Source organism: Pteropus vampyrus, unplaced genomic scaffold, assembly GCF_000151845.1.
Source record: "Pteropus vampyrus isolate Shadow unplaced genomic scaffold, Pvam_2.0 Scaffold111, whole genome shotgun sequence".
Classification (NCBI taxonomy): domain Eukaryota; kingdom Metazoa; phylum Chordata; class Mammalia; order Chiroptera; family Pteropodidae; genus Pteropus; species Pteropus vampyrus.
Window position 1 is genome coordinate 1,120,077 of NW_011888892.1, and position 26,292 is coordinate 1,146,368.

At 53.8% G+C, this 26,292-nt stretch overlaps 1 protein-coding gene across 6 annotated transcripts in view; it reads left to right on the top strand.

Moving 5' to 3' along the window:
- Window positions 1-26,292, top strand: part of LHPP (phospholysine phosphohistidine inorganic pyrophosphate phosphatase) — a 106,872-nt gene that overhangs the window by 1,256 nt on the left and 79,324 nt on the right. For 5 of the 6 annotated variants that reach the window (XM_011365457.2, XM_023533778.1, XM_023533777.1 and 2 more), the window contains exons 1-5: window positions 519-688; window positions 14,261-14,448; window positions 17,633-17,786; window positions 23,807-23,870; window positions 24,760-24,852. In XM_011365457.2, the coding sequence (XP_011363759.1) occupies window positions 564-688; window positions 14,261-14,448; window positions 17,633-17,786; window positions 23,807-23,870; window positions 24,760-24,852 (624 nt within the window). In that variant the 5' untranslated portion in view covers window positions 519-563. Of the gene's footprint in view, window positions 1-518; window positions 689-14,260; window positions 14,449-17,632; window positions 17,787-23,806; window positions 23,871-24,759; window positions 24,853-26,292 lie in introns of those variants that run through there. The other variant, XM_023533776.1, reaches the window with a different exon arrangement.

Here is a 26,292-nt window from a genome sequence, read left to right on the forward strand (position 1 = left end):
GTAATATGAGCATTTTCCATGTTGTTACCTAGTCTTCATTTTTGATGACATATTTCTTTTAATAGCCATGTTATAATTTCTTAAACAATCCCCACCCTTGAATATTTACTTTTCTTCCAGCTCGTTTTGTCACTGTAGTTTACACTGCAGCTATCGGCTTTAGAATCGCGTCCTTAGCATTCCTTCCCAGGTGCAGGAGTCTCCGGTTAATGATCCAACTATTTCCATTGCTTTTAGGGCTGTCCCACTCCGGCCAAAGGATGAGAAAATACTAGCGAAGCACTGGTACTACTCGTTCTCTTTAATTTTTGCTACTTTTACAGGTGTCTCTTTGCTTCAATCTGCCTTGCTCCGAAATATGCCCACTTAACTCTTGCGGAGAAGGCACCCATTTGCGGGGCACGGAAGTCCCGAGGCAGCGCCCGCCCCTCCCCCGCCGGCCCCGCCGGCTCCGCCCCATCCTCCACCAGACTACACTTCCCAGGACCCCCTGCGCGACGAGCGCAGCCGCAGTTTCCAGTCATGAGTGGGGACGCGGAAGCTGAGGTGCACGGCTGCGCGCAATGGCCGCTTGGGGCGAGCGTCTGGCTGGCGTGCGCGGGGTGCTGCTCGACATCTCGGGCGTGCTGTACGACAGCGGCGAGGGTGGCGGTGTGCCGATCGCCGGCTCCGTGGAGGCGGTGGCGAGGTGAGTGGGCTGCGGTGGCCGCCGCGAAAGCAGGTCAGTCGGGTCCCTGCAGCCGCCTCTGGCCGCTGCCCGGGCCGGGGCGGGGCAGGGAGGGGCGGGGCTGCTGCCCTGGCCCCGCCCCCGAGACTTGAGGATCAGCCTGGGGAGGATCAGCCTGGGGAGGATCAGCCTGGGGAGGATCAGCCTGGGGAGGATCAGCCTGGGGAGGATCAGCCTGGAGAGGACCCCGTAGCAGCCCGGTTGTGCAAGGTACCGGGCGCCTCTGAGCGAGCACTAGGCCTCTGCTGGTTAGAGCTGCGCTGTCCAACAGGGTGGCCACTCGCTACTGTCGCCTCTCAGCGCTGGGAATGTGCCTAGCCTGAACTGAGGTGTGCTTACTGTAAGCGTAAGATGCAAACCGGATTTCGGAGACTTAGGAAAATGTAAAATAGCTCATTATATTTCATATTGAGTACATGTCGATATGATAATTTGAATATATTTTGGGTTAAATAAAATATGTTAAATTAATTCCACCTGTTTCTTTTGACTTTTGTTAATGTGGTTACCAGAAAACTTTAAATTTACATGTGACTGGCATTGTAATTCACTTGGACTGTGTTGATTTTGTTTAGATGGTAGGAGAATGGCATAGAGGACACTGCCAGGACCCTGGTTGGCACCAGTGGACTCTGGGCTTTAGAATTGTCAGTGGCATTGCAGACCAGTGCTGCCATGATGTTGATGGGCGGTCAGGAAGGGCTAACTGCACAGGACTTGGGCTCTCACAGTCATTAGCTAGGGGATCTTGGCTTGGTGGCCTGACCTCGTTGGACTCAATTTACCTGCCTGTAGATAACAGTTAAGTGAGCCTCTTGGTTCTCAGAGAGCCCACCCGACCTGTCTGTACAGTAGCCAAACTGTCTTGCATAGCAAAGCAGGGGGTGTTTGAGAGGTCAGGAACTCAGACGAGGCCACTAGGAGAGTGCGTGACCTGGGGCCCCAGACCTAGGAGCCTCCCTGTGGCCCTGGGGACACAGTCCTGAAGTTCAGGTTTAAGTGCCTTCCTGGCCTCTGCCTTAGACTCCCTTTACCTCAGGCCTTCAGAGTAGCTCTGTCAAAGACAAGAGCATTAGGTGGTAGCACCTGTGGGAGTGGAGCAGAGGACACTGGGCTGTGTTTTGAGGTGACAGGGCCTTGTTATGGAAGAGCAGGAGTCCAGAGCCTCAGGGCTGTGACTGAGGCAGACAAAGTCTCTTGGGGCTCATGTCTGGACAGTAAACCTGGACGCACATGAATAAACAAGTCACCGGGGTGGCATGAGGGATGTGAAGAAAATGGATGCAGAGAGAGTGTGACAGGGATGAGGATGGCCTGTGCTAGAGAGGGGTCCAGGGACAGCTCTGAAGAGGAGGCATTGGACTGAATCAGAGGGTGAAGGGGCAGAGGACATGCATTCCAGGTAGAGGGAACAGTGGCTGCAAAGGTCCGAAGCAGAAGAGAAGTTGGCATGTTCCTTCTCATGGAACTGAAAAGTGGGGAGTCGTGAGGGGGAGCATGGCCTAGCAGGCAGGGGCTTGAGGGTCCCCTGGATTTTATCCTGAATGCAGTGAGAAGGCGCTGAAAATTTTAAGAAGGAGCGTCGTGTGATTTGATTTACGGGTTAAAGAAATTTAAATGTGAAAAGTGAAACCTTATAAGTGCCAAGTGAAAAATAGAGATTTCCTTTGGAATCTTGGAGTAGAAGACCTGTATACTTATGCCTCAAAATCTAGAAATCAACAACAAAAAATCAACAGTGCAAGAGAAAATTTGCATAAAGAATATAAACAATTCTCCAGAAAGAAAAAACAAATGACCCCCTAAGCATTTGAAAGATGCTCAGTCTTACTCAAGTAGGAGAAATGCAAATTAAAATTATGCCAAGATGCCATTTTTCGTCAATTCGAGAAAGTTGGCAAAACCCCAAAACTTTGACAATATGTTCTGTTGGTGAGAGTTTGTAGAAATGGACCCTGTCACATGTTGTTTGTGGAAGATGCATTTGTCGTTATCAGCAGTTCCGTTTCTGGGAATTTCCCTACCTCCTACGTGAGAAATGACGTAAGTTCGAGGTCATTCATGGCAGTGCCTTTTGGAATAGCAAAAGACTGGAAACAGCTCAAATATCCATTAAGATGGGAGTATTAGGGTCCATCCAACTATATAGTGGCTTACCATGCAGTATAAAAAGGAATGAGCACACCTGCCACGTAGATGTTGTCAGCAAAGGCAGCAAGCACGGGACAGGATGCGCAAGGTACTTGTCTTTTGGGTGGTGAAGGCAGAAATGCAGGCATGACTCTTGATGCTGTGTTTGCATAAGGAAAGTGGAGAGAAGAGCTTCACTGTGTAAAGGACTGGGGGCCAAGCAATTGCGGAGAACTGGGTGGTTGCGGGGAGGGGTGGGGGCAAGACCACTGTATAACTTTGGATACAGGTATAAACATTTTTAAAGTTTTTGAACCATCCGAATGGATTTCCCATTCAAAATATTAGATTACAAATATTTTGTCAATTATGTCTCAAAAAAGCTGGAAAAAAATACTATACCAAAACAGTTTTTTAAATATTTTAAGGTCTCTCTGACTGCAGAGTGAGGAATGGCCTGGCAGTAGGGCAGACGACAGGGCTCAAGAGAAGAAATTGGGTAACTAGCTGGGAGACGATTAAGGTGGTTCAGGAGGGACGATGGGGCTTGGGACACAGAGGTGGCAGTGGAGATAGAAGGGAGAGAAGGAAAGAGATGTTTTGGAGGTAGGACCAATGGGACCGGCTGATATATTGGATATTGTGGGGGCCAGAGAGAAGAAGAAATAAAGAATGGCTCCCAGTCAGACTGGAGCTCCGAGGGGTGGGGCGAGAGGCCGGGAGGGGAGTGCAGGACAGGTGCCGTGATGGCTCATGGTGTATGTCAAGGTCTTGGCCCAGCACTTGGTGCATGATAGACCTCACGACAGTATAACAGTTAGGTCTCATGTCTCATGTTATCTATATAGGAATTCTTGTTAATTCTTTTAAAATCAGGGCCACTTAGAAGCAACTTTTTATTAAAGTAAAATACAGCCATGTGCCGCTTAACAACAGGGACATGTTCTGAGAAACACATCTTTAGGTGATTTTGTCATCGTGAGAACGTCACAGAGTGCACTAACACAAACCTGGATGGGATGTAGCCTGCCACACACCCAGGCTATGTGGTATAGCCTGTTGCTCTGTAGGGGAGAAAGAATAATTTTACCTCTACCCTTCTGGGTTCGTGGCTGAGACATCACTGTCATAAGTGACAGATTGGTAGGAGAAAAAAAAGGTTTAATAACACGTATACCTTCCATATATATGGGAGAGACCCAGGAAAACTCGCCAGAACAGCCGAAGCCATCTCCACCTCAAGGACTGTCTTCAGTTGAAGACAGAAGATGTTGAGGTTGGGAGGAGTCTGATGGAGCGTCACTAGGAAAAGCAGTCAACAAGATACAGTCGTCACACGGTCAGTAATGAGGGTCTGGTGTACACCGTCCTAGCAGGCGAGGCTCCAGGTGTCTACGAGCAACAGCAAAGGTGGCCGACCCCCAGGAAGCGCCTACTATGTGCCAGGCATTCCCGCTTTCCTCTTACTGTCTCATTTAGTTGCCCTAACAGTCCGAGGGTGGGGTGTTATCTCCCTTTAAGAGCTAAAGAAACCATGGCCCAGAGCCTGCTAGGATCTCAGCTGGGATGTCCCAGGGACCATGGCACCCAGGTCTGCCTGACTCCTAACCGCTGTGCCAGACCTGTATTTAGCGTCCCTTCAGGGAGAAGGGGGCGTTGAGAAAAGGCAGGGGCTTCTCTCTAACAGCCTCATCTGAGCAATGCGTCGGTTGCAGGGTCTGAGATTAATGATCCCTGGTCCCTTAAGCTCTGCGAGTTCTGCACTGATGTCTTCCAGCTGACTCCCAGGGAGTTTGGTTTTGGTTTGCTTTGTCTCCACAGATTTATCCAGCTGGGTGTTTCTGGTGGCACCTACAGTGTATAAATCTCACAGCAACGTAGTAACAGCCCGAAAATACGTCGCAGCCAGTTATGTTGCTGAGAGAGGGCCACAGCGTCCCCAGAGCCTGCGGCATTCTGTTCAGTGAGAGGGCGTAGTACTTGTTTACCCTGGGGACTTTATCTGTCAGAGGCTCGGAGTACCAATGGGCTTCCATGGCACAGGACAAGGTCCCCATGCCACCTCGCCGCCCACCAGGGCCTCTGTGGCTCCTCGCCTCCCCCTCACCCACCTCACCTACTTGCTCCCAGTTACACAGACTTCTGGGGGGTGGTTCATCAACGGAGCCCCTGAGCTCCCCACTGCCCACCGAGCCCAGGCCGCCCGCACTGCGGTGCCCTCTGCGTCCCCCAACATTCCTTTTCTCTCTGCCACTCTCTGCCGGCTCTTCTAAGACTAGTCCCCTCCGCCCAGGCCCAGCCTCCAGTGGCCGACTGATGATGGTCGGGCGCGAGGAGGCCCTGCAGGCTGTCCTCGCTGTCCTCGCCCTCCTCGTGGCTGGCCCTGGGCCTGGAGGAAGCCCAGTGTTGGTGGCAATGAGTGCATTTCGGGGGAAACGTCCCCCAGGAAAATATGCCTGGTGTGGGGGTTTTCCATGGGGACCTGTCCGCCATGCAGGACAGGGCCATTTTCTCCCCGTGGCAGCCGGGGAAGAGCCAAGAGCGGGTTGTGCCAGGAATCTTACGGAGCAGGCCCCGCTTGCCAGGGGGAGTGATGCTGGGCGGCTTTTGGCTGCTTTTAGTGTTTGCGCAGCCACACAAGCGAGGTGACTTGGCTCCTCACACTCAGCGGCCTCCTTGATGTGCGCGGCTCACTTTGAAGTCACAAGGGAGCTCTGAGGGAGTCACGGGGTGAGAACAGTGCCGCAGAAGGACAGGTGCGATGGGCGGGCACTGTGAGAGAGAGAGAGAGAGAGTGCGAGAGAGACCCGGGGCCCTGGCGGAGAGTTAGCCTCCGCGCAGCTCCCCAGCACTGTTGGGCCCCGAATAGCGCCTTCTGTCCTGGGAATTCCCCTAGGGATGGAGGACACCTCACCACTCTTCTCCCCAGACTTTCTGTGGTGACAGCGGTCCTCAGATTTTCGGAAAGGTTCCTACCTTTCTGGGGACACAGCACATGGGGAGTATAAACGCTGCTTTTTAAAATGACGTCGACCACAATGACAGCGGTGGCCATTGATTGAGGGAGGCCTGTTCCGCTCAGGCAGCTGCTTGACCGCACACGCTGCCTTCACAACCGGCCCAGAGGTTGGGGCGTCGGCCCCTTTTCAAAATGAGGACTGAGGCTTAGACATTCAGGGACTGGCAGAAGTAGAAAAAGTGGCCGAGCCAGGATTCACCCCCGGTCTGCCGGATTCTATCCCTGCTTTCCCCCACAGCACCCCTCTGCCTCCATCCGTCACTCATACACCCAGCAGATATTTCCTGAGCGCTTCTGCTCTGCTAAAGACGCTGCTGTGGGCCCTGGCAGTGACTGGGCCGTCGGCATTTCCTGCCCCTGAAGCTGACGTTCCAGGGCAGGCAGACCAGCACACACACAGCAGCCAGAAAGGCTACTGCCAGATGGAGAGGCCGGGAGATGGGGAGCCGGCGGTGGGGGAGCGGGGCCTCAAAAATCCGGTGAGGTGAAACTGGGGTCTGAAGATGTCATCTGGGCCAGGAGTGTCCCAGATGGGAGACCAGGAGGCCTAGGCTTCTGTGGCCATGCAGACTGCCCCCTTGGAGCTGCTGGGATCAGTGCTGGGTGGGCGTGGTCCTGGGACATCTGTAACTGGCCTGGGTCCCCCCATCAGGCCCTTTATTGGAGCCCATTCTTGGGCAGTTGGGCTCCCTAAGGGGAGCCATTCAGAGGCAGGGCCAGGCACAGCAGGGGCAGTAGGGGCTGGCCCAGGGGCTGCCAGCACAAAGGATGGTCCCAGCAGCGTCTGCATGTGAAAGGCGGCTGGGCATTTACTGCATCCTGTCATGGCCACTAAAGCACATCTGCTGGGCTCTGCAGGGCCGGGCCTTTTTGGGGCCGGAAGGGAGCGTGCTCTGCCTCAGCCCAGGGCAGCCTCATAAAGCAATTCCCACCCAGCGCTGCCACACCCGCAAGCCACCCTTCAGTGTGGGGCCTCTCAGCCCAGTGTGCACCGGAAGCCCACTCAGGCCCCTCCCAGCCGGTCTTGGAGCCAAGGGAACAGGGTCTGGGGGACCTTGTCTGAAGTCGGGCCCCCTCCTCGATGCTGGACCACACTGGTGTCATCGGCCCGCAGGGCACAGGTCCCTAGGAGTGGCAATAATAAGAGCTGCTGCTAGGGACTGTGGGTGGCTGGGAGCTTCACCTGCGTTGCTTCAGCCCATCCCCCCGCAGGTGGCCCCGCACCTGCCCAAGGGGCCCTTAAGGATGTCAGAGGGGCAGGTACTTGTTTGGGTTTGTTTAGAGGCTGGGAGAGCATATCGCTTGCCTCCGGGCTGCGTGTTCTCATTTCATAATATCTGCTGTTTAGGCGTCAGAAGTCATAGGTGACCTCCTTCTTGTAAACATTCCCACCAGGGCATGTACGTACGGAGTCCAGAGTCCAAACCCTCATCACCGGCCCTGTCCCGGTCGTTCCCCCAGGGTGGCATGGTGGGTCCCTCCAGACCTTTTCCTCTGTGTTTCCGCAGAAGCACAGGGTTTCGAGACGCGGCCCCCTCCCTCTCCTGATTCTGGCCCAGTCCTGCGGGCCTCCATCACACCCGCCACTGCTCCCCGCCCCGCACCCTTCAGGCAGCCCTGGTCTGCAAGGAATGTGTTTTCTTGTGTCACAGGTCACAGGAGGCTGGAGTCCCCTGCGGATCCTGATGCAGGGTTTCAAACTCTTAGCCTCAGAGCATTTATCCCCCAAGTGAAATTTGAGTAGAACCCCTAAATTAAAAAAAAAAAAAAAAGGTAAAAGAGCAATGTTTGAATAGTGTGTATTTTTAATGGTTGAATCTGTAATATTGATCACGAGTCCGTGGAAGTGATGCGCGTGTTTCGATGAGTAACAGTATTGCCGTCTCGCACAGTAGATACAGTTTAGATGTTCACAGCTCACCTGTGTGGCCGGAAACAACCTGTGTGTCCACCAGGAGGAAACGAGGGGACAATACGGTTTTATGCAACTGCAGAATATTGTGCAGCCGTTAAGAAGACCGAGGTCGCTCTGTTTGTTGTTGATATTGTTTCTGTGGCATGAGCGTTGTATATAGTAAGTGAAAAAGTCATAGAGTAACATGTACGAAGGGCCTTTTTTGTTCAGAAAGGTAGTTAAAGGAGACACGACACCCCGCATGCATCGTGGGTGGAGTAAGAACCCAGGGAGGCGTGAGGCCGCCCCATGGCTCCCTGTCTGGACAAGAGCTGGCGCCAGGTTTCTGATCTCTGCCTCAGTGGGTGGGGGTCACCCTGCAAGAGTCGAGGGCAGCCAGGATGGGAGTCGAGGGCAGCCAGGGTGGGGGTCTGGGGCAGAAGGAATGGTTCCCCTGACAATGCTGCCTCTGGTAGGAAGCGCCTGCTGACCAGGAGGCATGCGTGGCCAGGTTACACACGAAGCTCACAGGTGGAGTCACGACCCTGCCCCGGCACCCCAAGGATGTTGGGAGGAGCCATACTGGCAGAGCCGAGCTGGGTCCTGCCCTGGGTGGTGAGCAGGGCGGTTGCCCATGACCCTAGGGCTAGCAGGATGTGGCCCTGTTCACAGAGAAAGGACCCGCGGCTCAGAGAGGTGACGGCACTTGCTCAAAAGCATCTCATGCCGGTTCTTTCCACAATGCAGGTACCGTCACCTCCAGAAAGGTAGATGTCACCCTCGTGGGCTTGGGTTTCGAGTCCAGCTCCACCCTGTGGTTGTGAAGTGGTCCTGGGCAAGTTCCTTCACCTTCTCGTGCCTCAGTTTCCCACTGTAACAGTCACAGGGTGTAAGAGTTAAGTAAGATCTTTTTTCTTTAATGCTTTGCTTGTTCCACATCTAGGAGCTGAAGCAGCATTTCGTGGCTTGCACATTCCAAACAAAATCACTCTGCTTTGCCAGCGGCTTGGATTCTTCACTTTTGTATATATTTTCACAAACGTTGAAAGGTTTTCGTTCAGGTCGTGTGCCTGGGCGAGGCATTCGGCCCCTCCAAACCCCAGGTCCTCATCATAACGGGGAATTTTGACCCATCTGTCAGATTGGCTTAACTCAGTGTGAACGTGTGGGTAATGTGTGGGGGAGAGCATCCAGTCACTGGGAGCTGTGGGAGCTGTTGTTGGGGCTCTCTGTCCTGGGTGCTCCAAGGATGTCCTCCAGGACCAGTCACCCTGAGGCTGGCCCCAGTCTCCCTTTGCTAGATTGAACTTTGCCCTTTCTCTTGACGGTGTCCCCTGGTAATGGTCTCTGGGCTCCCTCTAGCAGCCGAGGCCTCCCTCACCTCCTGGCTCTTCCTGCTGTCCCTGGTTCACCTGGCATCTGGCTTCCTGTCAGACTACCTGCCTCGGTGACCCAGACGTCTCAGCACTAGGGTTGTCAGGAGTGTGGTTGTCATCGTCACCATTGCTGTCACTGCCATTCATTGAGTATTTGCAATGTGCCAAGTGCTTCTCATTTGACTTTTCATTTATAGTCTTCACAATGGCTGTATTAAGTAGCTACTGTTACTGCCCCATTTTGCAGATGTGGAAACCGAAGTTGAAAAGGGCTAGGTGACAAGCCTAGGTCACACGGTGAGAGGTGGCGGAGGTGCTATGGGTGTGTCTGCTTCCCCAGCCAGGCTCCCACCTTACCCTGGGAATGCCTGACTTCTGTCCCCTGCAGTACCTGGCATTGGACCAGCCCCTGATGGTGCTCAGCGAGGCCTGGCTGGTGGCTGACTTTCCAAGGCTGAGGAGTGGTGCAAAGAACCCATGACTCCCCAGGTCGTGTCCTTAGGCACCTTGTGTCCCTCTGGGCTCGTCTCCTTTGTGAAATGAGCCACCGGGACAATCTCTGAGGTCTCCTTGGCTTCTAGATTCCTCGTATTCGATTCTGAATTGTGTTTATTAATAAATAGTAAATTGATGTTTGTGGGCTCAGCATTTCTCTTTGATCTGAGCTCAGAGGCTCAGGCAGGTCAGAGAGAGAACAAACAGGATGGCAGGCGAGGTGTTCATGGGCACAGGGAAGGTATGCCATGTGTTTCCTGAGGGACCTGGCTTTGGGGCCTGCCTAACGTCTATTCGACCTCATCGCCGTGACCCTCAGGTCACTGGCTGGCCCAGACTGAGAGGCCGAGCCAGGGCCCAGCCATGCGTGTCGTCATCTCCCACGTTCTCTCTTCTCTCTGTCCAGACTTCGGACTCTGTCTCTTGCCCGGACTCTGATGACACATTCTGCCAGCAGAGTGTCAGATGGAGAGTGGGGAGGGACCAGCAGGACAGGTGAGCAGCTGGTCACTGGCTTTGTCGGAAGGTCTGCACCGGTGGGTCACTGGAGGGAAGGTGGAGGTACAGCAGGCACAGCTGGAGCTATGGGCGGAGCGTCACGCAGTGCGTCCGCAGTGCCCAGCCAGCGTGAGGGAGGGCGCACAGTACGTCCGCAGTGCCCAGCCCCAGGTTGCTGGAAGGCCAGGTGCTGCCGTTACCTCATTTCATGGCTGAGTCTCAGGGACCCCAAGAGTCCGGTCCGTGGGTGCCCAGCTAAGGGCAGGTGCAGGACCCCAGTGGGAAGCCAGGCCCCATTCCCAGCAGGACAGAAGCCCTTCTGTTGCTGTTCCAGCCGCAACGAGGCTCCCTGACCCTGAGCTGATGCCCATTGGGACACTCGGGGAGCTGGGCCGAGGTCCCCCCAGAATCAACGTGTGCTTGGATGACTATCGTTCTACTCCAAACCCTGCTCTGATCGTGGGTTCCTATTTGACCTTCTAAACATGTGTTTTCTTAAAACAAATAAGCAGGTTTTAATTCTCCAAATGTGTGTTTCGGCCTCCACGGCTCTCTACAAAAGAAGAGCCAGGGGTCTCAGAATCAGACCGTGGCCGGCGGAGCCCAGCCGCACAGAAAGCTCTCAGTGCCTCTGGGGACTAGCGTTCCCTGAGGGCCTCGGCCGGGGCCACGGCGTTGCAGCATTGCAGTTCGTAGCAACCCCAAGAGGTGTGAATGTCCTTTCGGCTCTGAGGAAGCTGAGGCAGAGTTTCATTTATTGGCAGGGGGGACGGGCTCTACCTGGCGGGGCGGGGGTCCACGGCCCTTACCGGAGGAAGCGACATATGAACCAGGCCTTGGAGGATGAGTGGGACTTGGCTGTAGGGGAGGCTGAAGGCAGACTCTGGGTCAGACGAAGGTGACAGATTCCCAAGGGCTGGGGTAGGGATCGAGATGGGCCCAGCTGGGAGGGGCCTTCTCTGGGACAGTCTCCTTGCCCCCTGCGCAGCATCCCCTCCCGGCACCTCTGTGGTGAGCCGAGAGCGCAGCAGGCTGTGGAGCTGTGCCAAGGTCAGTCGGGATGTCCAGTAATCGTCCTAGCTCTACCTGCTACCGAACGGTAACGAGAGGGCTTCCATTATTTTCGGGTGAGCGCCCCCGGCAGATGCTGACAGCCAGCAGATGTGTGAGGTCCGAGGTGATTTGCAGGGGACCAGTTCATATGATGCACAGTAATTGCACCAGGCGACGTCGTTGTCACTCAAAGGCTGTCCTGGCCCGCCGGGATGAGGTAAAGGTCAGTTCAAAGATCTGGTGCGGCCACAGGAAGTGGGGGCAAATCCCACTCTCACGGGGCTCCTGGGGAGGGGCAGCAGACTGCGGCAGCGGCCGTGGTCTCAGAGGGCTGTCTGGCTGCAGTCCCCCTCTGGACTGGGGTGAGAGGACCCACACTAAGCCCCCTGTCCCTACGCTTCTTAGGTTTTGGGGGTAAGGCTAACATGGCCTGTCCTGGAGTGGGGCCTGTCCCTGGTGCTGAAATCTCTTGACTTTGCTCCATTGGGAGCCCTGGCTGGCTGGGCCACAGCCTGAAGCCACACCTGGCTTGGGCTTTCCTGATATTCTGAATCTTATGCTCCAGGCCTCCCAAGGCCAAATCTGTGACACCTGGCAGCAGACCCCATGAAGAGATGCCAAGGATTTGGTACCTTGGTTGTCTTGGTCTGTTTGGGTTACCACAGCAGAATGCCACGACTGGGGACTTAAACAAGTTTATTTTCTCAGAGTTCTGAAGGCCAGACATCCAAGGTCAAGGTGCCAGCGGGGTCGGTTTCTGGCGAGAGTTCCCTTCCTGGTTGCAAGTGGCCACCTTGCCGTGTCCTCACGTGGCCTCTTCTATGTGCACGCAGAGAGAGATCTCTGGTATCTCTTCTTATAAAGACACTAATCCTGTCACATCCCTGTCCCACCCCAGTGACCTCATTTGACACAATTCAGTGCACAGCATTGGGTGTCGAGGGCTTCGCCTTCAGTGTGGACCCATTCTCTCACACTCTTGGTCCCCAAGTGCACACTCAGGCGCACCCCATGTCACCTGTTCCCACTTGTAGAGTGTCAGTTTCCTTCCAGCAGGACGAGCTGGGCCGGTGTTCTGGGGCTACGGGGCCTTTCCCATCATGGGGCCACCGTACAGCTGTAGCCAGCTGTCAGCTTGTTTCTTACAAGCTGTGTGACCTTGTAGGTCTCTGCCTCCTGGCACCTCGTATTCTTGTCCCTAGGATGAGGATAGCGGTTCTTGCCTCCTTGGCTCATTTACTCCATCAGCACGTGCTTAGTGACTACCACCTGCACGCCGGGCACCTTGCACTGGGGATATATGTAGGGAACACAAACTGTGTGGCTCTGCCCTCAGAGAGAGGATGAAATCAAATCACAGACACCGAGCCCCAGGTAAGGCTCAGGGTAATGTAATCACGATTTACCATTCTAACAATAACGAGCACTTTTATTATTTTCACTAACTACAATCAATGAGGAGAGGAACTAGGACTTGTCCCAAATGGTCAGGAAGCGTCCTTGGTGACAAAGACACGCATCCAAGGCCTGCAGTTGGGGGCGTGAGTGGACAGACCCATAAGGAGGGGACTTCCCCAAACATTTCCTACAAGATTTCTCAGGGACCGCCATTCCTAAACCGTTACTTTGATCTTAAAGCCGGCGTTCTGTATGACCTTACGCAGAGGAGACCAGGGTTCGATGTGTGCGCAGTGCGTTCTGGTACTCACTCGTTTTGTCGTTGGCATCGGAAGTCGTGTTCGGAGCGGCAGATGTGAGGCGCTGCCCTCTCACCGCCACGCCGATTGTTCACTGTTCTGAGAAGGTCACATCATAATTCATTAGCAATAATTAGTCCCCCGGCACCCCCTGCACTTCTTCACGCAACGGCTCCATTAACTCGGGTGTGAATCACACGCTCCGGGCGCCAATCGATGAAGATCTGTCCACAGTATACACGGGGATGCTATTAGTCACAATAATTAACTGCCTAATTAAAAATACGAAAGCTGTCTTTATGAAGGGCAATTAACCACTAAGCCTAATTGATAATTCATAACCCTCTGATTAGGAAAGACAAATACGAAGAAAGGACTGACCCACCTGGGCCGTTGATTAAGACGTTGTCAGCCTCTGGGTCTGCGTTCTGTTGTCAGTGGATCTGCAGACTTCTTCCCAAGTCGCACCTGTTGGCCCATGGGAACGTGGGAATCGGTGTTCTCACCGCTGAGTCCTGTCTGTTTCTGTGGAGGCCCGTGGGGGCGGGGAGCTGCAGGTCTGGGACTCCCTCAGGGAAGTGGCAGGCGTGATCGGGTGGCCATAAGGAAGGGTACCTCTCAACAGCCATCAGTCACTGGACTTGACACCAGTCAGTCATTCAGCACATGCTAATCAGGGGCCCGCTGTGTGCCAAGCCCTGTGTGAGGCACTGGGGATGCTGAGGAGAGCAGAACAGATCCCCTTCCTGACCTCACAGAGCACGTAGGTGACAGGACAAGCAGGCACACCTCAGCTTGGCCCCTCAGCCTTCTCTCTTTTGGGGGAAATATGGATCCAGACATAATTAGGCATACGTAGCTCAGATGCAAAATGTGAGTGGTAATTATTGTGGAAAGGCACAGAGAAATTGCTAGAAATGATCGGAGGTGACCTTTAGCCAGGGGATGGTGTGGTGGAGGGGAGGTGGTGCGTGGGTTTCTGAAGGTGAAAGAATCGACACTTGTTGGGGGCAGTGTGTCCCAGTTGAGGGAGTGGGGACATGTCCCAGGTCAGGGAGCAGAGATAGGTCCCAGGCCCAGGGAGTACGACACGTCCCAGGGGAAAGAGAGGCATGGGCAAAGGCCAGGTGGAACCTGGGGGCGTCTCAGGTGCGCCAAGCTGAGGAAGGACGAAAATGAGCTCAGGGCCCCTGGAAAGGCTCTGCTCCAGCTCAGAAAGCCCAGTCCAAACACTCGGGGGTCAGTCAAGGCCCACCTCAGGGACCTCGGTGACCCGATTGTCCTTGGAGAAGCATCCACCTAGGCCCCTCCCCAGGAGGCCACACGCTCTACGTGGTAACGGCACCCTCTACCTGTCCTTCCCGCCTGCAGACTGAAGCGGTCCCGGCTGAAGGTGCGGTTCTGCACCAACGAGTCACAGAAGTCCCGGGGACACCTGGTGGGGCTGCTCCGGCATCTGGGCTACGACATCTCTGAGGGCGAGGTGACCGCCCCGGCCCCGGCCGCCTGCCTGATCCTGAGGGAGCGAGGCCTTCGGCCACACCTGCTTGTTCACGATGGTAGGTCTGCCGGGCCCTGGGCCTTGGTGGGTGAAGGCGCCCCCTTTCAGGGTAGGGGTTGGGGAGGACATCCCTCTCACCTGGGCCAAACCACTGGGAAGGACACAGAGGTAACACCTGGGTCTGCTGCCATCGCTCATGGGCCTGTGGGTGGGAACCCGATGGGTCCCATCCATCCCCGGCCTCATACCAGAGGGTCCCTAGAAGGGCAGGGAATGTCAAGGGGGCAAAATTGTAGCTTCTGCTGGGTGGGAGTGGGGGCGGGGGGAGAGGATGATGGGGCGGAATGAAGCCTGTGCATTTCTAACGTCTGGCCCATAGCCTGAACTATATTTGTGAAAACCAGTCCCGCTTTGGCAAACGGCACAAGGTTTACGTCCAGACATTGGTCTGGATACAGGAAAAGAGCTACTTTGATCCCCAGGAGGCAGGAACAGAAATGTCTTGTGCTTTCTGAATATTTAAAAAGCAGAGACAGACATAAGCGGAGCTTCAGAATTCAGAACGTTTCTCTGTCATTGCACTGAGTCTTCTTCCTTCCTTCCTCTGCACTCGATATTTTTATTTATAAACCACTGGCAGAGGCGGGCATGGTTTTCTGCATTCTGGCAGGTGCGGGGGCTCCCAGAGGTGGCAGTGCTCCCTGAAAGGCCCAAGCGTCAAATCCATAACTTTGGTGCCATTCGAATGTGACACACCTGGCCTTCAGAAAACGTGTTTTTCGGAATCCTTCCTCTGTGACCCAGGATCCCTGCCAGTGTCCCTAGAACAGGTCCCCAAAGAAACAGAAAGACTTAGGAAAGAAAATTTCCCTTCCCAAGGCGAAAGGAGGAGCGGGTCGAGCAGGCCGAGAGGAGAGGAAAATTCAGCATGCATTCACCCCTGAGTCAGACGAGGCGGCGGCAGCCGTGAACCCGCGCCCATGTTTTCAGACTTCGAATCTTTTTTCAGGTTTAACTGTCGGTGAATTTTCTCCCCAAACATTTTATTTTGGAAAATTTCAAACATAACAGCAAAGCCGAAAGAATATTTGTATGCCCATCCCCTTGATTTTACCAATGACATTTTACCCTTTTCTGCATTATACATCCACCCATCCCTCCATCCATCTATCCATCTCTCTGGTGCATTTCAAAATAATCTGCCGGTTTTGGTACACTTCAGCTCATCATTAACTAGAGATCGGTATCTGTTTACAGTGTTTTTGATATAAAACTTATGTTCAATGAAGTGCAAACACCTCAAGTGTGCTTTTGTCGAGTTTGGACAAGTGCATCCATCTGTGTAACCCAAAATCCTGTCAAGATCCAGTGCTTTGTCCTCACCTGGAAGGTCCTTTCCATGCCCTTCCCAGTCAGTCCGCACCTCCCCTAGCGACACCGGCTATTTGAATTTTTTCCATTGTAAATAAGTTGGCCTTGGGTAGAGTGTCATATAAACAGAATCATACAACATCTAGTTGTGTTGGGGTCCCCACGACCACACTCAGGCTTGATGATTTGCTAGAAGGGACTCACAGGGCTCAGAAAAGCTGTCATACACATGGTTACAGTTTATCACAGTGAAAGAAAAGATTAAACTCAGCAAAGGGCAGAGACGCCTGAGGGGACAAACCGCTGGAGCATCCAGGCGTGACCTTCCAGTTGTCTCCTCCAAGGAAGCTGCCCTGGAGTGTGCTTAATCCTCCCCACAGTGATGCGTGACAGTGCATGCAAAGTGTCGTCACCCAGAGATGCTCACTGGGACCTCGTGTCCAGGGTTTTGATTAGGGTCAGTCAGGTAGGTGTGCGGTGCCCACAAGGCTGACCAGCTCCTCTAGACGTCAAACTGAGTCAGCTTGGCCCGGGGACCTGGGCCTGCAAAGCCACTCCTTCCGGGGCTCAGCTTATCCCCCGACGCTGGTGGGGGGCCCATCCTGAAGACAACCTGCCTTCGGGATGGACAGGGTTTGAGCAGCCCAGCCTGCCGAGTCCACTTCCTTTCACAGTAGCCTTGGGTGGATGGGTCCTTTTGCCCAGCGTACTGTGTGTAAGACTCTGCCATATGGTCAGGTGTCCCTTTCACCGCGGAGCGGTGTTCATCCAGCGAGCCCCCCACTGCCCGTTCGCCCAGCCTCCACTGGTGGACACCTGGATGGTGTCCAGCGAACCCCCCACGGCCCGTTCACCCAGCCTAAGGGCGCTTCGGAGTCATGCTGGTGTTAGGGTGGATCAGTCTTTCTCCTTAGGGTGGATCAGCTCCTCCTGGCGGACACCTGGACGGTGTCCAGCTTTAGGCTCTTGGGGATAGCTCTGCAGCGAATGTTCCTGTGCAGACTTCAGTAAACACCTAGGGGTGGAGTTGCTGGGTTGCAGGGCAGGCGCGTGTGCGATCTGCAGACCGCCAGCCCTTCCCGAGGAGCGGCACCCTTCCACGTCCCTCCAGGGGTGGCCGCGGTCCCACGTGCTCACCAGCGCTTGCTGGTGTCAGCTTTTTGATTCTCGCCATTCTCCTGGGTATGAAGTTGTGTCTCTTTCTGGTTACTTCATTTTTTTTCAATCCAGAAAGGTCAACATCTAATATGTAGATGAGAGTATGTTTCTTCCTAGGAACTGAAAACATGAGGCCAACGACTTGATTTATCCTCACAACTTTTCCCTCTTTTCACATGAAATGGGGGAGGGCAGAGGAGAAGGAGGAAGAGACTTTTCTGAGGGGGCTGGTGAACTGGGCTGGTGGGGACGCAACTCTGCCCCTGCTTAGGATGTACGTGTTTCCCTGCTGTCCCATCTCCGGGGGCGTTGGCCGAAATGTGTCGGTGGTTCTTACAGTTTGGGGCCAGCAGTGCCAGCCCTATAAAGGTTGCAAGCAGCCTTGTTTCATCCAGCATCTAGGAATCTTGTCCTCCAGGCAGATCTCCCTTCTTAGTTGCAAAGCTGTGGGTTTCCTGCCTGTGGCATTGAACTAAGGGCGCTTCGGGGTCATGCTGGTGTTAGGGTGGATCAGTCTTTCTCCTGACTAGCTCTCTAACAGTGGGGAGCTGGAGTTCCTTCACCTATGAAGCGAGAATCACACCCCTTCCTTGCCCACCCCCCATGGCACATGTGGGGACCAGAAGGGGACAGATGTGGTACACAGAAGGTATCCAGGAGACGGGAGGGAGGCACGTCACCCTTGGCTTTATCCTTTCTCTCTCTCTTTCCAGGAGTCCGCTCAGAATTTGCTCAGGTTGACACGTCCAACCCCAACTGTGTCGTAATTGCAGATGCAGGAGAAAGTTTTTCTTATCAAAACATGAATAAAGCCTTCCAGGTGCTCATGGAGCTGGAAAACCCTGTGCTCATATCACTGGGAAGAGGGTGAGTCGGCTCCAGGGAGAGTCATTTCTGGCTGCTTTGCGATGCTCTGGGTCTCTGACTTGCAGAACCAAGGAGAGAAGGATGCAGAAAAGTGGGCGGGGGCGGGCACAGGGCGACTTCCTTTTCCCTCTCCCCCTTTTCTTGCCTTTCATTTCTTCCTTTCTTTTAATACTTTTCGAGGTGTTTAGAATCCGCAGGAGCTGGTTGGTCAAACTTCCCTGTGGGCCCTGGGCTGGGAGAGGCCGGGTCAGGGGACGGTCGTTGCAGACGGAGACCCTCTTGGAGATCTCACGCGGGAAGTGTCGATTGTCCCAAGTTTAGAGCAAAGGGGGGGAAGGTGCATCCGCACAGGACACAGCACAAGGCGTTGAGGGATTGCGCGAAGGGGACACCTAAGTAGGGAAGATAGGCTTGAGGCCTGTGGGATGCTCGGGCCGGTGCCCACCCCTCTGGGCGCAGAGCGTGGTCTCTGTTAAGTGATTTCGTGACCGTTTTTCTCTGAGTCTGTAGCATGGACCTCGCCATCTCTTTCTTCAAAAAAAACCTGTTGGTTATTTTTCTTAACGTCTTTTACCACCATTGAAGAAAAATTAGAGAATACAGATGAGAAAAAGAAGAAAATGAAAAGTATTTTCAGTTCCATGGCACAAGGAAAACAGCCGTCAGCGTTTTGTGTGTCTTTCCCAGTGGTTCCTGTACAGATAGATGATCACAAATGGACATATTCACATCGGCATTGAACTTGACCTAGTTTTGTCGCCCGGTTTGTATTGTTTACTAAATGTTTTGTGAGCGACTTTCCATGCAATAGGTAACCCTGGGGCCTGGTTATTGCTCCTGTGCATATCCTGCAGTATTTTTAACTGACGGCTGCTGATGGTCGTTTGGGTTTTTCCGATTTCCTGCCTAAGCAGGGCCATGATGGGCGCCTGTGCGTTTCAGAGGATGCGCGTTGCATGCCACCCAGTTGCTTTCCAGACAGCTGTGCAGCTCTGTGCTGTCGTCCACAGAAGCAGTGCCAGGATTTTAGAATCACGGGCTCTCCCAAGTTCCAGGGACACTGGAGTCCCGCCCCAGCTTCTCATGTGATACAGGAAGTCCAGGGCCATCTCTGGGGAGCCTTTCCCAGCTGACATGCTGCTGGCCGCGGACTCCTTGCCTTTGCCTGCCCAACGGGGCCCCCTCTGAGAATTGACAAGGGAGAGACTGTTTATCTGGCCGCCGGCCATGGCTAAGCCCTTTATGTGCCCCGTCTTGTTAAAGCCAGAGCCCTGTGAGCTCTAGAGAGTTTAATGGCCATTTTAAACTCTGGTGGGTATATTGAGGCATTTGGGGGTGAAGGAAGTGCAGGCAGGGCCAGGAGTGCCACCCAAAGCCCATGCTCGTCACCCCAGGCTACATTCTAGAGCAAATATTTGGCCCACAAAAATCTTAAGCCTTTTTGAGCACATGTTTAAAAATTGGGAGATTTTACATAAAATATCCAGATTTCTGGATCTTTTGAAAACTCAGAAGATCCGACAGTGCTGGGCCCCACATTCTTGAGCGCACCTCAGCTTCGCTGAAGCCCCCGCCCGGTGGTTCCCGTCCACCCAGACCCCGCCCCTTCCTGTTAACCTGTTCTCCACGCTTCCCAGCCACTGGCCGTTCACCTTGTACTGTTTCTACACGCAGTAGGGAAATATGGCTTCCTGGCTCTATTGCTATCGAAACAGGCAAACGAAAGAAATCTCAAGAAAGAAAAGAGGATCTATTTCTCTTGAGAACTAAAAATATTCTAGTGTGTTTATCCTACAGATAAAACATGTCCTGTATTAGTCAGGGTTCTCCAGAGAAACAGAGCCAGCAGGATGTGGATCTCTATAAAGAGGAATTGATTGTGGAGGCCGGGTAAGTCCCATGTCTTCAGGCCGGAGACTCAGGGAAGAGTTGCAGTCTGAGTCCAGAAGCTGTTTGCTGGAAGATTTCTTCCTCAGGGAAGTCAGACTTTGTTCTGCTCAGGCCTTCATCTGATTAGATGAGGCCCACCATGTTATGGAGGGGAATCTGCCTTACGCAGAGCCCACTGATTTAGCTGTAGTTCTCATCCAAGAAACGCTATCTCAGAAACATCCAGAATAATGTTTGACCAGACGTCTGGGTGCCTCGGCCCCACTGATTTGACGTGTAAAATTAACCATCACAGCCCCTTCCCGGCCTTACAACCGTATGTGTAGGTCACTGCAGACCACAGAACCTGGCCTGCTTCACCCATCCACATGCCAGCCTTGGTCCGTTGGGGACCCCTAATGTCACTGACCCCAACTAGATAACAACATAAGGAAGAAGGTCTGCTGTAATTTTTGTTAAAACTTTTTTCTTTAAATTGTCTCTAATTATTGAAAGCTGTTATTTCGGATTACGGGGAGTAGTCAAAATAGATACGTTGTCGAAAAGAAAAACTATGGAATCAGTTGCTTTTAGCTTGGTAGTTCTGCCACAGATTCGATAGTTGGCAAGGGTTTGTTTTACGAGGGAGCGATTAGTGGGGCCTCTAGCTGATGGGGGTTCTGGCTTGGGCTGCGGATTGGGCACCCAGAAACAAGAGAAAGGAACCGAAAGCTTCTGGGCCTAGGTCTCAGCTTCCCGGGACAGCCCAAGGACTCATGAAGAGCTGTTGTCACGTCAGAGTGGGGGTCACTAATGGCGGGGGGCTGCCCTCCACCAGAGCGGGGCCGAGCGGGGCCCGGGGGAGGCCGGCTGGCGGGTGCGCTGGGGCAGAATGCCCTGCTCCTGGGAATGGGGTGATTTACATTTGGCATCTGTTTGGACCGAGAATGGGAATTGCCTTTGTAATTTCTTCTGTCATGCCTCAGTCAGAAAATTAAGCTGTTTACGTGACAGACTATGGAAGGTTAATGGCTCTTGTCGGAAAGGTCAGGTGGTCATTTCGAAGGGAGGTTGTGCTGAATAATCGGAAGGACACGAAAATAAAGCATCAAATCTATGTGGCTGCTTCTCCTGGGTTTTCCCTGTCTTCCCAGCACCCACGGCTGCTTCTTTGTGGCCGAGCACTCCGGTTCTGGCCAGGCCTCCTGCCGCTTTTGTTATGCTGGTAACAAAAGATAAATATAGCAAATCTTTTATGTTTCGAGAATAACTTGGGCTTTTATATTGAAGAATATTAACAGGTACTTGTACTTAATGTGTCTCTAAAAATGTTTTCAGCTAACAGATGGCCTTCAAGATGTCTTTTTGTTTTTCTGAATGAATGAGAAATCAGGAAAAATTCTGGCCACTACAAAAACAAGCTCATATTCAGCTAAACAAGAAATAGTGAGGTTTCTAATTTTGGTTTATGGAAGTCAGTTTTTTCCTTTAGACTCTAAAAATTCGTGTAACAAAGACAGTTTTAATTGTGTATTTTAAGCCGATGTTCAGTTTTTTCCCTCACATCAGAACGAACATTGAACCTAAAAAAGTCCAGGTTTCTGTCACTTTGGAAGAAAGGCTGGGGGAGCATGAGGCAGACAAAAGTTGTGCCGCGTGGCCGTCCTTGGAAGGTTTTTCCATCAAGGAGGCTGCCCAGCTTCTGCCTCCTCCAGCCGGCCCAGGGCGCTGGGTCAGAGGCCCCCAGAATCCTCAGCTCCAAACAGAGCTGTGCCTGTGGTGTGGTTCTGTAATCGTTTTCTTTGGCTTCGGGGTGAGTCTCTCCTATGCTGGCTGCAGTCTTTCCTCACCCTCTCCTCTGTCCCTGGCTCATTTCAGCATGTCTCGTCCTTGTCCCCCTCCCTCCCAGTCTGGACTCACACATCCCCCTTCTTTCCCTCCCGCAGGAGTCATCAGGCTGAGGGGACAAGGGCGGGTGTCTCCCTGAGTACCTGACCGAGGCCTGTGCGTAGAACAGCTTCTGGCCCATGGAGTCCTCTGTGGGGTGCTGCTGTTGATTCTGAGAGGCCCCTGGGCCTGGACTCTTCCACCCCGCCTTTCCTGAGCTTCGAGTCTCTGCTTTGATACTCCCTTTTCTGGGGCGCCTCCCTGTGTCCCAGTCCCCAGCATGTCTGGCCTACTTGAGCAGACCGCAGAGAACACATGGTGCTCCTCATCGCCTGTGTCTCGTCCTTCCATATTTATATTTGTTTGTGGACTTCTCTGCTTCCCTCAAGACCAGGAGTGCCTGGGGGGCAGCCTGGGTCTGAGAGTGTCCCCAAGTCCTGCCAAGGGGTGAGGTAGCTGTGTCCTACATGTCTGGGGACTGAGCTAACAGATGCCAACTTCAGTGCCAGTGAGCTCAGGCCCCAGCACCCCGCATCTCCCTCTTCCTTTCAGCTAAACTTGGCTTTACTCGTGATTTCTTATGACTCCGGACCTACGTACCGAAGGAAATCTTCATGCCAACGTAGTTGATTGTAGAAATGGGAAAAATAAAAGGAAGCTTTTTGGAGGCTGTATAAATGCAGAATACACGTCTGCATCCTGGCTTTAAGACAAATGCAATTATGGACCTCTAAGCCTGTTTTGGGGGGTCACCCTTTAAAAGGGGGAGCATTTGCAGGTCCCAACTCTGTAAGCAGGTGGTAGTTCTGACTAGCAGGCACCTTCCTGAATGCATGCAGTGTCCCAGCTCATCCGTGTCCTATGGGGTGGCCCATAGAGCACAGAGCCTGGACCGTGTTGGAGAGGCCTGGGGTTCACTTGGAGGCCAATGAGTCCCGTCACAACAGGGGATGCCCCACAGCTTCAACAGATGGGCTGCAGGCTCCGAATCGCCCGACGGGGGTGAGTGGCAGGGGACCAGCCCTTGCCGGGGCTGAGGGTTTAGCTGAAGCCCTGCAGCCTGCCTCGTTCAGCCTGGAGGCCACCGAGGCGGCGGTAGAGAACGCAGAGCAGAGAGTGTGTGTCTCATCTGAGCTTCAGGTGAATGGATGCAGGTGGGCTGCATGGATTCCAGCAGCCTTCAAGGCGTCAGGCGGGGCAGGGAGGGACAGGCGGTGTCCCTGGGCACAGCAGAGCTGGAGGAAGGGCACAGCTCTGGGGCAGCTCGTTTTTCCTACGGGCTCAGAACAGGTTTCAGCCCCACAAATTAGACCTGTGTTCATTCTTTCCTCCCCAGCTCAGAGCTGACTGCCTGTTTCCCAGTCTGGATGAACAATTATTTACAGTAATATTCTCCACTGTATTTTGAGCAGTTGCCGTATGCTAGCAGCATGTTAGGAACTTTGCACGCATTATTCTGTTCAAGCCTTTCAGTGATCCGTGAGGTGGGTGCTGTTCTGTTTTGTCTTGTTTTTGCCCATCTGGCGGATTGGGAAACTCGGGCCCAGTGGACTTAAGCTACTCAGAGTCCCGCTGTTAAAAAGCAGCGAGCACAGATTTGAACACACTTCAGCACAAGGTCAGCACACTTCGCCCTTCTTCTCTTTGGCTCCGTGCGTACCCGCTGTTTCATGTCGCCCCGATTCGAAGGGCATGGGGAAGGGCGAAGGGTCCCGAGAGCCGAGCTGTCTTAGTCCCCAGGGAGACAGGGGGCCGCAGTCGTCTGGGAAAGCATCTGGCGCCCACGAAGCCCGGCGCCTCTCTGACCTCTGGCTAATAGGAGACGCGGCAGGGCGCTGTGGGACTAATGGGGTTTGTTCTGCAGGCAGTAATTAGGGGTTAATGATTAGCAAGTAGGGGTTCCCCACGTGCTCTGTGGGGCTGCTGTCCTTCCCAGAACACAGGTCTCTTGTTTTACCCTGTTAGCAACTGGATCCATCTGCCCCGTGGGTCCCCCGTTAATCACTGCAGTGGGGCCCCACAAGCCTGGCAGCAGGGGCCATTCTGACAGAGCTGCTGGCCCACGGTCTCTCCCACCCGGTGTGGTGGCCCGCCAGTGGGCCCCGTTGTGCTGACCTCCATCAGTCATTCTCAGCATGGCATGTGGACTGACCCTCCCCCATGACTCGGTTCTCTTGAGCTGGCAGAACCAGGACAGGGCGGTTTCTCTTGGCATTTCCTGGAGCATGGGCTCAGCTCACCTTGTCCCCTCTGCTCTTTCCTAGGCGCTACTACAAGGAGACCTCCGGCCTGATGCTGGACGTTGGCGCCTACACGAAGGCGCTCGAGGTACCTGCCTGGGTCTGTCCCAGCCCGCTTCAGACCTCAGGGCCCCTGGGACTTTTCTGGCCTTTCTGGGGAAGTGGGTGTGCTCCGCGTTTGCATCGCCCTTTATGTTTTCAAAGGAGGCCCTCCTGTTTGAAAACGTCAGCGCCCCTCTCCTCTGGGGCCTGGCCAATCAGCGGCCCTGGCCGCTCCTCTCTCCTGTCCCTCCCATTCCTCCACTGCGGCACTGCCCGTGTTGACCCGGCTGGCCCTCCCAGCATGCTCTCTGCCGTTCTCCTCGGACCCTGGAGTCTGGATCTGTGCGGACCACCCGCCTCTCTGCTGACCTTGGGCATCTGGAGCTTAACGTGCTAACTGTGCTCCTTCCTGACCCCCTCCCTGTTTGCAAGGCCAGGCTCAGATGGGGCTCCGCGGCGTCCGCTCTGACCCATGCCTGCCCAGCTGTCCTGGCCTAGGCTCCTGCCCCCATCAGGTCCTGTCACCGCCCTGCACGCAGGTGGGAGGGACGGCCAGACAGGCGCGGGAGCCCTGGGCCCTGCTTTCCTGGAGGGGCTGTGACGGAGCTGGGGCGGGTGGGGGAAGCAGTGAGAACGCTGGCCAGGGTGCCCGAATGACGCCTGTGGCTCTGCCAGCTGCGGGCCACCCCCCGCTGCAGTCGGGTGTTCGAGCCGGTGCCGAGTGCCTGGTGGGGAGGGGCCCCGAGCGTCCCGCAGGGCCCCATGTGGCGTCATCCTGCTCTTTCTGCGGGTGGTCTCCCAGCCCACGCGCCCCGCCCCTCGGAGGCCCCTGGCCCATGGCGGCATTCCAGGCGCTCCGTCCCTGATTCCCCAGAGGGAGGCCTCCGCTGCAGGTCGGGCCTTCACCCATTGCTTCATCCCTTCTCTCTCCCCAGTACGCCTGTGGTATCAAAGCCGAGGTGGTGGGGAAACCTTCTCCTGAGTTTTTCAAGTCTGCCCTGCAGCAGATGGGGGTGGAGGCCCACCAGGTAGGATGCTCCGACGAAGTACGCGTGGTGGAGGCGGCTCTCTGGGGAGGCCCGGGGCACTACGCAGGGGCAGCCGTGGGGCACGAGGGGTTCCAGGGCTCAGGCAGGCTGCGAGGGTCGGCTGGCAGCCGTGGGTGGACCCCGCCGTGAGAGCCGATTTGACTGTAAGCGGGGGAAAAACAGCAAAGGGGGCCCGCTGCATGTTGTAACCTGTTACATTCGTTTCGGTATAAGAGTGAGGAGCAGAAATGCCTTTGGCTTTTCCCAAGTGACATTTGCTTTTTTTCTGGAAGGATAAGAATTGACAAAGCCTATTAGTATATTAAAAATATTTCCCTGGAAAGACAATAGATAACAAGATTAAAACACTATGTGAAATAAAATCACACATCTTGCCACCTTTACATTAATGACAGTTTTGAGATAGATTGCCTTCCAAACGTACATCTTTAAAAGAAAAAGAAGCGGTTATGATTTCAGTGTCCACAGTGCACGTCCCCTTCCCAGGGCGTGTGGAGCCGGTCTTCTCCAGCTGGCCGTGTCCTGAGAGCATCGTTAAAGAAACTGGACACGTGTCTGTAGTTGACCCCAGGCTGCCCTGCTGTCCATCTTAGACATGGAACCAGGGGTCAATGTCAGTGCCCTGTGGTGAGGCTGGTGCCCCAGGATCCCCTGGGCCTCCATTACTGTTGGACCTGAATTTCCCACATGAGCTCCAGTCTAGAGCACTGGTCTCTCACGATGCTGGAGGAAGATGGCCCTCTGCCACGCAAATCTGGAACCCCTGTGCTCGGACCACCCCCCCCCCCCCCCCCCCCCCGCCCCAGTATTCACAGATGTCAGAAGGCACAGGGTCTTGGGGTTCCAGGAAACACCTAGGAAGTACCCTGTGAACCTGGTGGAGAAAAAGAGGCTTGTGTTTCAATGAATGAAGACTGCAGAAATAAATAACCTGTTTTTTCATGATTCTGTTTCATAGGGCAGAACTTCTTTTTTATTTTGATAAATTACAAATATACATAGAAACAGAGAAAATGGTCCAGTGATTTCCCCCATATATCCATCACCCAGATACAACAGTTAAAAGATTTTGCCAAATTCCCTTTTTCTATCCCTTCTTTCTTTCTTTTTAAAATTTTACTTGTTTTTCTTTTGTTCTTGTGTTTTAAAGCAAATCCCAGACTTATTGTTACTATATCCTTTCATATTATAGTATGCCTTTCAAAAAAAGATGGTTAATTTTGACTGTGCAATGCTTTAAAACACCTAACAATGGCTAAGAACACAAAAAGATGCTCAGTGTCACTTGAGAAGTGCAAATCAAAGTTACACTGAAGTCCCACTCATACCCACTTGGATGGCCATAATAACTAAAACAAAAACAAAAACACACCGGAAAAAAAGTATTGGCAAGAATGTAGAGGAATTGGAACCCCCATA